The sequence below is a fragment of the Eucyclogobius newberryi genome, unplaced genomic scaffold, assembly GCF_026437365.1.
Source record: "Eucyclogobius newberryi isolate DKJ021-1_F unplaced genomic scaffold, fEucNew1.0.hap1 SCAF_9, whole genome shotgun sequence".
Classification (NCBI taxonomy): Eukaryota; Metazoa; Chordata; class Actinopteri; order Gobiiformes; family Gobiidae; genus Eucyclogobius; species Eucyclogobius newberryi.
In genome coordinates, this window is record NW_027316532.1 from 4,825,129 (window position 1) to 4,841,861 (window position 16,733).

At 39.6% G+C, this 16,733-nt stretch overlaps 1 protein-coding gene across 1 annotated transcript in view; it reads right to left on the reverse strand.

Annotated features, from left to right (window-relative positions):
- The window catches only part of LOC140353432 (inactive N-acetylated-alpha-linked acidic dipeptidase-like protein 2), a 440,212-nt gene that overhangs the window by 88,153 nt on the left and 335,326 nt on the right, over positions 1-16,733 (reverse strand). The window contains exon 12 of the mRNA XM_072437992.1: positions 11,836-11,982. Coding sequence (XP_072294093.1) covers positions 11,836-11,982 — 147 coding nt within the window. The remainder of the gene's footprint in view (positions 1-11,835; positions 11,983-16,733) is intronic.

Here is a 16,733-nt window from a genome sequence, read left to right on the forward strand (position 1 = left end):
GGAGTTTGCAGAGTTGTTTAGAAGTGACACAGAGCAAGAAGAATTCAATAAATTTAGTGATTTGGGGTAAAACTGATGCTTTGATAAACTTGTTAGCATGTTTTTTATGCTATAGTTATCTAGCAACGTAATATGTTACGTTAACATACCAGACACTTACCACAGTTCTGTCTGTGCCTCATGTAGCTGAAGGTGTTAGCGTTAGCATACGTCATGTAGCTGAAGGTGTTAGCGTTAGCATACGTACACCTATTCACCATGTTCTCTCATCTGTTATTATTTCAAATTGCATTTCAAGATTAAATGTCTGTTCTTGGTCCTGGATTTTATCAAATAAATTTCCCCCCAAAAATACGACTTATACTCCAGTGCGACTATATATATATATATATATATATATATATATATATATATATATATATATATATATATATATATATATATATATATATATATATATATATATATAATTTTTTTTCCCCCTTCTCTATCATGCATTTTTTGGCTGGTGCGACTTATACTCCGAAAATACAGTACATTTTGTGTTTTCCCTTATTGTATATTGTAAAAGCTGCACATTGTGACACCGTCTGCGTCTAATAATAAAGCATGTGATGTCTTTTCAACCCGGAAACAACATATGTAAACTGTGCTATGATTGGCTGTGATTGGGTGGTTTCACTTTGCTGTCTGGAAAAAGCTGTTCAAAGCCGAGCCCTAAAAATGAATGCATGTGAATATTAACAAGGGTTTGTGAGAGCGAGGGATGAGTTAGACACAGTTTTAAAGTGAAAATGAGGTTCCCCAGCTGTAACATATGGTTGTAATGTAAAAGAAGATAAAAAATATTCAAACTTGGTATACAAGTTCACTTATTGTTACAGACTGTGTCTCTTCTTTTGACACACATTGGACAGGATTGTCTCCTCCCATGTACCCGACGCACAGTTTTTATCTAAACAATAGACAATGATTGTTAAATGAGGAAATGTGTTGTTGGTATGGACACAGGTTTAATCAATTTGATCCAATTCTATTTAGCAGACACCGATTCTTTGAGATTTGGCATTTTAATTAAAATACTATTATCAAGTGCAAGTTACACTTTACACATTTATAGATAAGACAGTAACTGCTTATTGCATACACAAAACAAAACCTCTTTAACCTGGTTAAAGATGTAGATGTAGAGGTTGTGCTTGTCCTCTGGTCCAAAGGTCAGGGTTCAAATCCTCTCGACATACATAAGTTATATATTAAACATGGCGGGTATATTTGTAATTGTAACTACTGCATGGTTGAGTTAGTATTCTTGCCTTACAACAAGAAAATAATATTACCCAAGTCATATTTTAACGAGCAGAACTTTTGAATGACGGGAATGTGAGGCCTGGAGCTCAGGTCTCATTTTTCAGAACAGCGTGTAATGTAGAGTCAACATGTACTGCTGTGTTGGGCCGGTGTTCTTGCAAAAAGCAACTCTCATGAAGCCCAGAGCTTTGGGGTGCTTTTCCAGTCACATACTTTGATTGTGCAGCAGCAAGACCACCTGCTCACGCGGGAGCTAATCATTAGTATGGGGAAAAGGTTTGCAGAGGGAGAGCTGTGGCTGTGGCGTCCAGACAAAATTAAACCGAGAATAGTCCGTTATTTAAAATATTGACAAAAACTGGTTTGCAGAGACATTTCAAATCAATATTAGCTTCAATGCACGAATGAAAAGCAGCCCAAATCACTACCATGAGCGTTCACACGGGATTGAAGACCTGAAGATCTCTGAGCTTACTGATTTACAGTCGCTCATATTTGCATGGAACTAGAAACACAAGTGCTGTTCGTAATTATATATCATTGGGCTTTATTTACAGTGCAAGCAAATCTTTTAGCTCCTAAAATTATGGTCTCCGAAAACTACTGTGAGAAGTGCACTTTTTGTAATACTAAAATGAATAAATGACTTTGATCAAATAGTGCAATAGTACACAAACCTCGGACCAGCTCCATGCAAATCTTTGTAAGTGTGTGGGAACGCTACAAGAGCAGACAGCAGTGCAATTCATCTCCAATTATCAGTGCTCAGCTTGGGCCTTTTTATTACAAGAGCGTATATACACACATCTCCCAGCTTGCGAGCCATTTGGACTCCATAGGCTCCAAACGCTCTATAATTGTTAAAATAGTTGTTTATTTGTATTCTAGCGAGTGTACAGAGCTGTTTTCCCGTGGTTCTGGCCAACTTGCTCCCACATCCCTTTAACATGGATGTAGGAGGGCCACCCACTTGGATCGTCTCATTCTCTGTAAGCGCTTGGTGCCCGTGCAGTTCTGTGCGATTGAGTGGGTGAGTGAAGGAACGGAAGCAAAATAAGTAGCAAATTAGTCAAATACTTGTCTTCACATTACTTTTAAATGGAAAACCAAGCACGATCTTGGCTTGGATTGTGGTTAAACTGCTCGACAAACTTCTGAGCTAAAGGTGCACGGTGTAACTTTTCTGCAGGAGGTTCCACTATCTGGTTGTCTACAAGGAGGAAGAATTGGTTTGCCTGGAATTGTGTAATGTTTTCAGTTATTCATCCAAATAAATACATTCTTATTCACCTGCTTGCCATTTTGAACAGTGACTTAGTGCTTAAGACTCATCTATGCTCTACGTGGAGACACATATGGATACACATACATGCTTCTGTCCGTCTTCTGGGTGATTTTGTTCACAACTTGTAGACGTGTAGCAACAGCGCAGTACATATGCTGACCACCGGGGCAGTGGGAGCTCAACTTTTGAAAAGGTGAAAAGAACAAACTGCAAAACAAACTTTTTTCACCTCGATGTCTTGGGCGCTTTTAAAACAAATGTGGTCTTAAACTACGTTGGGCGCCTCTATGTTAATTATTTTTTTTCCCAGTTCCGCCTTTTCTTCCGTTTGCATGAATTCTCTTACAGATTTTGAGCGTTTGGTGGTTATCAACCGGAAAACACAGCCTTGGCATTAGAAACGATTGGAAGTATAAATTAAATGATGGCTTTGTTGTTTGTAGTGTATTAAAATGACCAAAAAAGAAAAGTTAAATCTACAGCTTTGCATCGCTCCGGCGCAGCGGCCATCTTGGAACGACATACTGCTTTTGCCATGATTCCTGACGACACTTTATATTCTATTATCCCGGTGGGTCTAAGTGCACCGCTCTGATAGAGAGCTCTTTTACATTAAAGGTCCCATAACATGCAAAATCAACTTTTCAGAGCTTTTAACCTTCTTACATTGCTATTTGTGCTTCATAAATGTACCCAGAGTGTTTTTGATTGATTCCCTCAGTTTTTAGCTATATTACAGACTATCTCCTTCCCTCGAATCTCCAAACTGACGGGGGGTGGGGCAAGACTGCGTCATAAGGGCAAGCACGTGTCACCATCCCCCCTCACCCTCCCCCCTCTCCACCATGTCATTCCATGTACATTACCCTTTTGTTTGATTTCACCAGTCTACTGTTTGATCATTCTTACTTGTATCAAATGATAATCTAAAAGGTGTTACTTTCCAGTCCAAATGGCCTGTCAGAATGAGCTAAATGCATATTTAAAGTCAAACTCTGACACAGTATTTAAGTGTGGTCTGTTAGAGGTAAGACCAAATTTTGTTAACCAGTTGGAAATGTAATGCATCAACAAAGATGGGCTTCTTGTATGTTTTGTTTTTATTTCTACGGCAACTCAATCTGAGTGCAATGAAAAATGGTAAACAACAAGCAATGACTAATTAACTTGTCATGAAACAGTCTACTACTCAACTGTAGCGGGCGCAACAGAGACAAAGAAATAAACAAACTTTAACTCTTTAAATAATCACCTAAAGTACGGGTGCCCAAACCTTTTCTACGACAGGCCAAAATGAAGAAGTGTGTGAATACAGAGGACCAAAGCTATTATTATTTGCATCTAAAACGTTTCCTTTAAGGGGCATTGACTGATTTGGGCTCCCTTATATATATATATTTTTTAAGTTAATTAATTTAATTTAATTAATATTATATTTTCATATCTGCTGGAATCACACCACCCCCTACATGCGGGTCAGAGGATATCAATAGTTCCCACTTGCGTTTTAGTCCGGGGCCGCCCTGGATCAGTTTACTCAAACTTGTTCCCACTAGTGAAATTGCTGGATTAGGCTCCGGTTTTGCTCCGGAGCGAATGGGACCAGCCAGGAGCGAGACCGGCAATTGAGTGTCCGTGTTGAGTCTACTGCTGCGGGACGCTCTGCATGTGCACGGGAACTCTCACCCGGGCCTTCTGCTTGTGTAGACATCTTTACAGAATACTGTAGTCTACCAAGTTAGCAATACAGACAGGAGACATGAGTGTGTCTCGTTCAGTAGCCACGCTTCTCAGCCGCTCTGTTTCAGTGAGAGAAGAGTAACAGGAGGCTCCACCTTTATTATTTAAACAGCATGTGACCTTGCGCACAACAATATAGTGCCAACATATGCAGTGGTAAACATGGCTCTCTAACAGTCCGTTAGGCGGCGGAGTGTAATTGCCGAATCGGCCCCAGTCTCGCTCCTGAGTGGGAACGCACAGTCAATTGATCCGGTCTAAAGATGGCCGACAACTGAGCCAGTTTAGTCCGGACTAAACTGGTCAAGTGGGAACGCAACTTATGTCGAGAGGATTTGAACCCTGACCTTTGGACCAAAGGACAAGCACAACCTCTACATCTACATCTTCTAAAGAGGTTTTGTTTTGCGTATGCTATAAGCAGTTACTGTCTTATCTATAAATGTGTAAAGTGTAAATTGATTAGGTCTGTAAATGAAAAGTAATCTAGACCTGCTGCTTGCCTTGTCCTGTTCTCGTGCCTCCTCTCCTCAGAAGAATAAGTAATTAAGAAAATGCAGCAAATTACAAGAAATATATAAATTTTTATGAAAATGTTCATATGCTTTTTCCACACACAACTATCAAACTAAATATTTGCTTCCATTTGTTTTATTGCCCAATCGTTTTTCAGAGGCCCCTGCCCCTCTGATGCTCTCTGCACGGCCCTGAACCTGGACAATGTAGGAACGGCACACTGCAACTCCTAAACACATCTAAACACTCCTTTTATTATTTTCCATTGGGTGCGCTGCCTCCGGGGCTGGTAAACATCGTGACAGTCTTTCGCACTAATTAAGCTCAAAGTTTTATCCGATCCTCGAAACAAGTTTAGAAGACTTCTGCTAAATCTGTGTTTCCGCCCCGCAGCGCTACAACAAACATCAATAGTGCATTTTTAATACCACAAAATGGGCCATGCATATTTCCTCCTCTCCCATGATGCCTGGATGTTACTTAAGAAACCTAATCCATACTGTTAAAACCAAGCATATGTTTAGAAAAAGCTTAAATTAGATCTTGCAACCAAAAAAACAGTTTTTACTTTTAATATTTAACATGACTGAGCAACCATTTTTGTAAGTAGATGATGATGATAAAAAATTAAGTCAATGTAGCCAAAGTTTCAAGTCCTGAGCAGCCTGTAATTCTCTCCATTCACTTCTGCATCTATTAGTCCCACTCCAGCATTTTGGGTTCACCATATTTGGAGGTCTCGCAGTAACATGCGCCAGTTCGGCCAATCAGTGCCCTAGGTTGTGTGATGTCGCGTGGTCATGTGATGTGTCCAAACTCTGATGAATGGGCTTGTGTGCGGGAGTAAACTGCAGAATTTGGGCAGGTTTCGTGGTTACCAGAACTTAGGGAACCAGAGCTAAGGAGCCTAAATACTGTTACTGAAGCTGAACTACTCACATCCACTGTCTGGGCTGGATTCTGCAGCCCAGATGAACTCTCACCCCACACTTTCAAATCTCACAGCGTGTTCATCCACGTAACAAATGGACTCAATCTATTAGTAACTCAGCCGTGGGTTACTAATGAACATTGGTGGTCTGCGGGTCAAGCTTAATGTCCTAAACTCTTTTAGCTGCTTTGCAAATAGAGCCGCACTGTTTTTCTTAAGCTGTTTGATCCTGTTGTCTAATGACAGAAATACGTGTTTACTGGAGTATAGTGAAGTGTTGTGTGTACACAGGTATATATTCGAACAGCCATTCTCACTTGGGACATGGTGCATACATGGTCCCAACTGAAATCCGACATCTTATCACTAGCCTATTTCACATATGCAGTAACATATTATTACATATTAGGGTTCAGAATAAGCGGTATCGCATCGCAAAATGCGACGCAATTTCTTTCAAATGCGATGCGTTTGTCAGAAAAAAGTGTGTTTGTGTCGCAGCTTTTGCGATACAAAAATGTGTGTTCAATTGTACAACCACTCGATCGATTGACACTCGTCAATCGATCGTCAATAACATCATGACACATGTAGGACGCTGTGTTGTCATGACGAGTCCCGCTGCTGTCATAGATCGAGTCTGAAAGTGGGAGGAGCCACGTGCGGTAAAGTTAGCGTCACAGATTCAGACTTCCGAGGAGGTCAATAACTCCTAAACACAAAAGTCTTTGCAAATCATTCACTGCCAAAATATTCATATTTACACTGCAGTGACACAACCTCGTTTTTAACAATCAGATGCGTATTTTGGGTGCAGCGAATCACACTGATCCAAATGTGCAGCAGGAGCCGAGACGAGTGCTTAGGGACCGTCATCAAATATGCACCCGGAGCCGAGACGAGAGTACTTAGGAACCGTCAAATAGCAAAACGAAAAATGGAATGGAACGTCAAATAGAGCGGTACAATTTGAATAACACGTAAAATACACCATGATGGACACCACAGCGACCTTTATTTTTCCGAGTGTAATGACAATTAATATGTAAATGAGACTCCTGCAAATAGTCATCTGATTGATGATGATATGGAAGAAAGTTGTAAATGAGGCCATATGACTTTGTGTTGATTAATTTTATTTGCAAGTTTTCTGTTTTATTTAAAGAAAAAATGTTTAAAAAGTGTTTAAAAGTTAATTTGTTAAGAGTTTTTTTTTAAAAATAGAATGTTTACAAATACATTTTAAATAAATAATCTTGTTACATCAATGTAAAATATTGATTGTTAGTCACTTTTGTGTTTTGCTATGCAATTATGAAATTGCTATACAAATTTCGAAAAATTAAGGGATTGTTTAGCAGCGCCGCTATACAAGTGAAAATCCTTAATCTGAACCCTGCACATAAACTGGACTACTACTTACTTCACCATCGTATTATTACACACAACACATATGCTACATCAATGTCAAGCAGTGTCAGATTTTTCCTCCATTCACCATAAATAAAAAAAATAAAATCCCTTCACTGATTTCTGAAGTGGTCTGTGTGTGTGTGTGTGTGTGTGTGTAGGTGTGTGTGTGTGTAGGTGTGTGTGTGTGTGTAGGTGTGTGTGTGTGTAGGTGCGTGTGTGTGTGTAGGTGTGTGTGTAGGTGTGTGTGTGTGTGTGTGTAGGTGTGTGTGTGTGTGTGTAGGTGTGTGTGTGTGTGTGTGTGTGTGTGTGTGTAGGTGTGTGTGTGTGTGTGTGTAGGTGTGTGTAGGTGTGTGTGTAGGTGTGCGTGTGTGTGTGTGTAGGTGTGTAGGTGTGTGTGTGTGTGTGTGTGTGTAGGTGCGTGTGTGTGTGTAGGTGTGTGTGTGTGTGTGTGTGCGTAGGTGTGTGTGTGTGTAGGTGTGTGTGTAGGTGTGTGTGTAGGTGTGCGTGTGTGTAGGTGTGTGTGTAGGTGTGTGTGTGTGTAGGTGTGTGTGTAGGTGTGCGTGTGTGTGTGTGTGTGTGAGTGTGTGCGTGCGTTGAAAGAAGTGTCTTCTAGATAGAGCTATTGACTATTAAAGTAAAGGGAGGAATTTATTTTGATTAACAGTTAGAAAACTAGCATGACAAAAGTGAAACTTAAACATCTTTCCCAGTCAGCCCAAACGTGAAGTTTTCAGTCAAATGGTGAAATGGGAGAAGTGAAAATACAAGAGGTGAAAAATAAAAGAGCCTATTTCATCGGCATTTTAGCTTTCAGCCAAACCAAAAAAATATGTAGCCAGCAGATTTGGAAAACTGTATGTAAAAAACGTATTTTTTACTTGTAAATATGTTATATCATTTTATATCTCACCAGTTGGCGTGACAACAGGCTCATTTCCCCCTGCTATTCAATCAGGTCTTATAAATGTGTTCATCCCCAACAGGCAATTTACACACAATCAGCAGTTAATAAACAGAATAACTCTAACAAAGGCATTGGTATTTAGAGCCACTGGAGACATGAGGTGCCCCCTCCATGCTTCTGACATGATGCATGTGCAGCACGCGAGAGTAAGGCCTCCACTCATATAATGGATAAACAACAGTAAACAAGGACACAGGTCCGTAGATTGATAAGAGGACAAGTTGTTCCATTTCCAGCAGAATTTATTTGTACGTTTAGCTCATTTTGAAGTTGGGATGGATTAAAATGTGCTTGGTTCCTTTACATAGTTTATATCCAAATAAATATAATGATGCAGTGCTTGTTCTCTTCCAGCATGGCCCATAATTCAATCATTAACATCTTTCAACAAAATAAACAGTCCGGATCCCAGCCCGTAGCAGGGAGCAGGAAGGCTTGTTAACAATATGAAACAGGTGTAATCAAAAAGGCAGTACAGACGGCCAGAGGACCAAGAACAACAAAGAGTAGTATAGTTTCATGTCTGGCGTCTCCGCAGGCGAGAAGGAACAGACAGACGTCCACACTGCTACACATGACTCCATTTTCCATTGATAGATTTTCTTGGCTTCTTCTTTAATTCTGTTTCAGGCGTTGGTAGGTTAGGGTTAGTAACGTTATTTGTCACATTTCCATGTTAAATAAAATAAATCACAAATAATACAAGTTTTCCTAAACAATATGTTGTATTTGAATGTAGCTATGGCTTAGTTAGTAGTTACATTGCCAATACCAATAATATTATAAAAACACAGCAGGAGAAATCTTATAATCGAGGGTCAATTGTCTCACAGCTGAGAATGAACGGATGCCATATCATATGCCTTTTTCTTAACTTACTACCCACAATCTATTATTTGATCGGAGAGACTTTGAGTCTTCACTGTGCAATTCATGTGCAATTCATGTGCAATTACTGTCGTGACACATATTCATGTGCAATTACTGTCGTGATCACATGCAATGGTATTTATTTATTTTATCTTTATTATTTTTCCCCTCCATCCCTTGTTGGGAAATGGGAGGTTTTGTCTATAGGAGTTTTTGTTTGTAAGAGTTCTTCTACTGAGAGTGTTTTTCAAACTTCCAATAAGTGATCTGTTCTTTTCCTCTGTATCTACCTGCGTTGCAACAATGAAATTTCCCCATGTGTGGACAATAAAGGATTATCTTATCTTAGTCAACAGTTCAACCTGTGATATAGGAATTGATAAGTCACATTTCCGAAGACGTAGTACCCATTTCTCATCTGCAGCTGCATATGCATGAATAAGAAAAAAAACATATCTATATTTTTTATATAGAACTATCCTACCATCCAGGCACTCAAAGCACTCTACCACTGAGCTACTGCCGCCCGCATAAGACCGTTGGATAAAAAATGTGTCTATAATATATAATGTGTCTATAAAAGGCCTTCGCCAAAGTCTAGAGTATCTATGGCTTTTCAAAATTAATACCCAAGGCTTTCTCGAGAGGGTGATCGTGGAACTTGTATCTGGGACTGGAGTTGCTGTTCCTCTCATTACAATAGAGAGCACACCATCTTTGCGAAAGAAGCCAAGAAGCTGGTAAACCACACCTTTATTTGATCTGTAATGTTTGTTTTAAGGTGCTGGTGCTGTCTGGTACTGGATCCAAGGAAACTGCCCCCCAAAAGACAATATCCCTAGAAACTTGTAGTAGTAAACATGGATTTTGCCAACTCGCTGACAAATCATGGGCCATGTATTCTGTTTAGGATCTGCTTTAACTTTGAACCTTGGCCAAGCTAGTATAAAAGGTTAAAGGAATAGTCGGTGTAATCCCTCATTCGTCCAGGCGTGTTCCATAGTAGAAAAAGCTTCAGCTGTAGTCATCTGGACTCGGTTTGAAAAAATAGACGTTTCGACTCTCATCCAAGAGTCATTGTCAATAACAGAATTTAGATCGAGAACTCCGATATTAATACTGTTCTGTGGTAAGACCCGCCCATTGGGAGGAGCCTTCCTGAAGTAGAAAGAGTTGTTTGTTTCAACAGAAACTCCCCCCTTGTATCTACCGAGCTAGCCTATTCAGAATCGTAATGGGCTATTCGAATCCTCTTTGTCTTTGTGAGACCCTGGCTCAACCACCCTGAGTACCTGATTAGCATCTAAATGTCCTTGTCCTGGTCCTCTAGCTTTCCAGGGGTTCAGTATACCATTATAAATAACAGGAAGATTAAACCTAAGCCCTCCATTTCTGTTTAAAGAAGGTCTTTCTTTTTTAACAAAAATAGCTTCCTTGACTCCTCTTTCAAACCATCTTTTCTCCTGCTTAAAACCTTCACCTCACCGTCTTCAAACGAGTGATTAGAGGCTTCAAGGTGGAGATGCACGGCGCTCTGTGGTCCTGAACTTGTATTTCTTCTGTGCTGATAAAGCCTCTTGTGTAGAGGCTGTTTCGTCTCACCTATGTAACGTTCTTTACAGCTTTCTTCACTGCATTGGATCGAATAAACTACATTGCTCTGTTTTTGAGTCGGCAACTTGTCCTTTGGATGAACTAGTTTTTGTCTTAAAGTGTTTCCTGGTTTAAAATAAACAGGGACTTCGTGTTGTCTAAAAATTCTCTGCAGTTTTTCCGAGAGGCCAGACACATAAGGGATAGAGACACCCTTCCTTCTCTGTTCAGTTTCCCTTTTGTCCTGCTTCTTGGTTCTCTTCACTCTGTTGAGAGCCCAAGCGGGGTAACCACAGGCTGAGAGGGCATTTCGGACATGTTTTCCTCTTTCTTCTTGCCCTCTGAGCTGGTGGGCACACCTTGAGCTCTGTGTTGTAAGGTTCTGATCACCCCCAGCTTGTGCTGTAGTGGGTGGTTGGAACCAAAGAGCAGATACTGGTCCGTGTGTGTAGGTTTCCTATATACTTCTATTTGGAGTTTCCCGTTTAGAGGTGACAGAAAGTTGTAAAGAACGGTACATCGGTGAGACGAAACAACCTCTACACAAGAGGCTTTATCAGCACAGAAGAAATACAAGTTCAGGACCTCAGAGTGCCGTGCATCTCCATCTTGAAGCCTCTAATCACTCGTTTGAAGACGGTGAGGTGAAGGTTTTAAGCAAGGAGAAAAGATGGTTTGAAAGAGGAGTCAAGGAAGCTATTTTTGTTAAAAAAGAAAGACCTTCTTTAAACAGAAATGGAGGGCTAAGGTTTAATCTTCCTGTTATTTATAATGGGTTACTGAACCCCTGGAAAGGTAGAGGACATTCAGATGCTAATCAGGTACTCAGGGTGGTTGAGCCAGTGTCTCACAAAGACAAAGAGGATTCTAATAGCCCATTAAGATTCTGAATAGGTTAGCTCGGTAGATACAAGGGGGGAGTTTCTGTTGAAACCAACAACTCTTTCTACTTCAGGAAGGCTCCTCCCAATGGGCGGGTCTTACCACAGAACAGTATTAATATCGGAGTTCTCGACCTAAATTCTGTTATTGACAATGACTCTTGGATGAGAGTCGAAACGTGTCCAGATGACTACAACTGAAGCTTTTTCTACTATGTTAAAGGAATAGAGTAGAGTAGTGCTGGTGAAATTTTGCATAAAATCACGCATTAGGCAGCAGCCTTCAGATCTTAGCTTAGTTTAAACCAACATTATCCCTGTGTGGTTGTACCTCGTCTGCAGAGGTCTGCTGGAAGGAGAACTCCAGCGTGGGCACAGCCAGCAGGTTGGAGAAGAAGCTGGAATCTCCAGGCATCTGCGGAGAACTGACATTTGGGCCAGGACAGTTTCCTCCACGGATACAGCTCAGCAACTGCCTCTGGACAAAAAAGACAAACACCAAACAATCAATAAAGCTATTGTTTACTTATATCATTATTGAAACGATTCATTCCTTCATTGTGTACCGCTTGTTCCTGCTCACACTGGACAGGGGCCAGCACGTCGCAGGGTTAACAAACTAAATAGTTGTTGTATCTGAGCAAATTGGGAAAAACTAGTCTTAAGCTTGGATTATACTTACCACATGTACATTCCTCAGAAAAGGTTACATAACATGGGCAGCAGTATTCAATATTTAGAATGTTCTCACCTAGAGAAGGTTTGATTCCAACTTCAACAGTACGTGTTGTAAGGCCTTGTCTAAATCCATGGGTTCAACGTGATGTCACTCTCCTGTTGCTACTGCTATCTTGAGGACGCAAGATAACTGCATGTTCATTGTTGGCTGGGCTGACAAAAAGTCAAAAACAAAGCAAAGAATTCCTCTTCTGTAACACCCCCAAAGACAGGGACCAGTGGATTTACAGAAATCACTCCAGAGGCTGAGGCTGGGCTGTTTGTTTCAGGTAGTTAGCACCTGGCTAATGCTAGTTTACATATTATTGCATGGTCTCTTGCTGTGGTCTCGTCCATTTAATTTTTTATTTTTTTTTGCAACTTCACGAAGACGAAGTACTTAGGGACCGTCATCAAATAGCAAAACGAAAAATGGAAACGTTTTATAGCTGGAATGGAACGTCAAATAGAGCGGTACAATTTGAATAACACAATAAATAGACCATGATGGAAACGCCACAGCAACCTTTATTTTTCCATCAGAAGCTTAACACATATTTTTTGTGAGTGTAAAGACAATTAATATGTAAATGAGACTCATGCAAATAGTCATCTGATTGATGATGATATGGAAGAAAGTTGTAAATAAGTTAATCTAACTTGGTGTTAATTAATTTGTTCAACAACTCATTTTATTTGCAAGTTTTCTGGGTTTTTAAAAAAAAAAGTTTAAAAAGTGTTTAAAAGTTCATTTGTTATTTTTTTTTTTTAAAATAGAATGTTTACAAATACATTTGAAGTAAATAATCTTGTTACATCAATGGAAAATACTGATTGTTAGTCACTTTCGTGTTTTGCTATACAATTATCAAATTGCTATACAAATTTGAAAAAATGAACAGATTGTTTAGCAGCGCCGCTATACAAGTGAAAATCCTTAATCTGAACCCTGCAACCTGTTCTCCCAATGTCAGGGTGGGTTTCCTCTGGGCCTAAAACATGCACGATAGGTCGAATCCTCCAGCTATAGCTACTCCTGACCAAGTCCAGCACACGATCTGGACACGAGTAACTCAACACTGGAGCATGGGTCAAACACAGATGACAAAGATTCAGACAATGAATAAAGTTTTGATTTTGTCATTTTGAGTATAATAATCTTCCATATCTTGCACATAGACCTACTAGCTCGCTCTCAGCAAATAGTGATGTTTTACCCTGTAACGTTCCCCAGAAATGATGCTGGATGTGCAACAGAGGTTATTAGCTGAGCAGCTATGGGCCCTTCACTGTGACTTTACTATGTCATACTGCCTTTAATTAGAGTTTTTGTTTGGCCCCAGCGACACCCCATTGGGCTCCAATCACTCACTCCCATCGGCAGCCTTAAACTATGCTATTCTCAGTATTGTCGTCATCAGAATTTCTCCATTCCATGAGCAATTCAAGTGCAGATGACTGTATTTTACTCATTATTTTTACTTGACGGGATAATTAGTTTTACACCAGTCAAGTAGTAGTTTGTGAAGAAAAAAATATAAATATGTTGAAAATGATTGGAAGTAGAGCAGAATTGTATTGATGACCACACCTGTGAGACTCGTATAAAAACATATGTCTGTACATTGGTGGGGTTTGGCCCAGTGTACAACTTGGTGTCTAAGTAAAATTATAAATGAAAATAAAAAGCTGGAATACAATTTTTGTTTTATTTTGTTCAAGCAAAATCTGATCTTTGTCTTGACAGTGTTTTTGTAAAACTCTGTCACGAGCACTTTCATGTAAAAAAAACACACAAAAAAATCAAAATTAGGACTGAACTGTGACTTAACTCAGAACTAAACCTACACTAGACCTGGACTAAAACCGGACCAAGCAAGTTCACACCAGGACTAAAAACGTTATGCTTGACGCCTCCGTGCAGGTCCATAAATCCAATTTTCCTCATCTTTGCAGCGCGGAAGTGAGCGTTACAAACCCGGCATTGATGTTGATCCAGAGCAAACATTGGATTTTAGATAATCTACGTCCCTTACTTCATGTTCATTCAACATTCAGAACAAAATACATAAACTATTTAGATAAGGAAAGGTGATTTATTATATTTTTCAGTCTGCAATCTTAACCGTTCTCCTGCTTATGAAAAAGATATCGTAAACTACATCCTCTATAAAATATATACAAGGGTTTTTCATATTATGTTCAAATTTATACATTTAATCTTCATGTAATGCTCTGCTATGGTAATGAAAAACACTTTAGACCCAAGCACTACCAAATTGGCTTAGCGACAAAAACATTTACCTGCATATTAATATTCATAAAGGGCATTTGATTTGCCATTTAGCGCTAATTTGCAGCTAATCGGCTGAGAATAAATGCTTGTTCAAGTGTACACAATTTCAAACCTGACTTCCTTGTTTATGTTATCACAACAATATCCAGCGATATTTCCCATCCGCAGTGACACACACCATTTAGATCCATATTTGGAGTAAGTATTTGTTCATGCTCGGTTTGGTAAAGACAATATTCTGGGCAATTATCCAGAACACACATCTGCCCACGGACAAAGAGGAAATGTCAGCATAGAACAGCCATTGTACCAGAGGTTTTCAGGATTGTGTGGCAGAACCAGCCACAACAAAAGGTAAACCAAACTAAATATGCTTATATCAGATGAATTAAACATTAGTGTCATGGCATTTTATGGAATATAACGTGAAGTCATACAGTCAGATCATCCTCATCTCAAACTCAAGCAGCTTATAATATTTGACACATATACGGACTATTAAAAAGAGAAACAAGTCCATCCGCTTCCTGGTTTTAGGTTTAGAGCAGGTATATTTATTTTCACAGTAAAACAAAAGTGATTATATATTAGCACACAGTAGAATGTGATGCAAAAGCAGCACAGCACAAGGAAATTGACTGATACATCAACCAAATTAATCAATACATGAATCGATACACATGAAGTTGAAATAGACATGCCGTATGGAAAGGCACAATCGTTCAAAAGCAGACTTCTTTTTTGTTGTTTATTCGACAGGAGAGGAGCGTGTGAAATGGGGGATGAGAGAGAGGGGAGGACATGCAGTACATTGTCAGTCTGGCATATGTGTGCTGTGCTGTGCCACCAAAGTGACATTGTGAAAGTTCAGTAAAGGAGGAGGGAAGGCGGTTCCAAATGTGAGATCCTCTGCACAGACCACTGAACTGGGACTGTAAGGCGCTCTAATGAGATGACCGCCACGAATTGGATATTCATGACATTTATAGTTAAAGGCAAACAATTGAATTATAAACAAATTGACCAATTTGAAGATGGTTTTCTTGGCGAACACTCAAGGCCTTGGCCTGGGAAAACAGGCTGAGCGGGGTGTCTTCGTCCTACATTAAATATTATTCACAGAGCTCGCTTTTTGCAGACGTAGAGTAGATTCAAGTTTGGTTTGGTGGATGCTAGCCCAAGCAATATTACAGTAGTTAATACATGGATATATCGCTGAATAATACAATTATGGTCAAAGCTACAAAAGTGAGTTCCATCTGATGACATGTAAGCATTGGCCGGGTTTTAAGGCTGTATTCAAAATATTGATGCGGCAATAAATTGCAATGGACTTCTCTGCAATCCGTATATTGTTGTGTGTATTTGTGTATTATATTTGATACTTTTAAACAACATAGACTCATTATAAATTTCAGATTGTTGCAAACTGCAGAAAATTGTAACATTGTTTAATATTTGTATCCATGCAAGTTTTAGTGCAGAAAACAATATGTCGTTCATTTTAGTTTGGACTGTAAATAGAAAAGTATAAAAGCTCAGGCTGTATAATGTTGTTGTATGGAGGGGAAATTACAGCATCTCCATTTATGAATGGGATAAAACAAACTTACCAAGTGTTGGGGCAGCATTTAACATACTATAGGTAGACTGGGAGTAAACCTGTTTAGGGGTCCCATATGTCCCAAAAAGACGATTGAAAGACAAAACCTTTTCACAGCTCAACACACTGTTGCAGAAATCAAAGCATAGTGTTGGGTGTAAAGGAACGACCCCCCACGGAGAGGACACTGTCTTCACCGGAGCCCTTGAATCTTGAACCCTTGAGGCCCCCCCTGAATCTGATAAGAGACATTCCTCAGGACTACGTTTCTTAATGACTATATTTCACATCTAAACCAACTTGATGCGGACTGTGTGATCTAAACTTGTGACTAAATCATGTTTTAGTTTAGTTGAACTGGTACAAAAACTGGTTTGAAGTGTGTTCATGTCGTACTTAATGTACTTTCTCATTACCTGCTATTGATGTGTGTTCGTTGATAATGTTGTGTATTTTATTATGGTCACATGTCATTTTTGGTTTGAGTTAAATTTGTCCAAACTGAGAATAAGTTTGACCAAGAGTTAAAGCCACTCCCACTAGGCCACTCCTCCCAGGTCAATAAAAGAGCAGACTCAGCTCTGCTTCCTCCTCTTCTTCCCGACGGCACGTG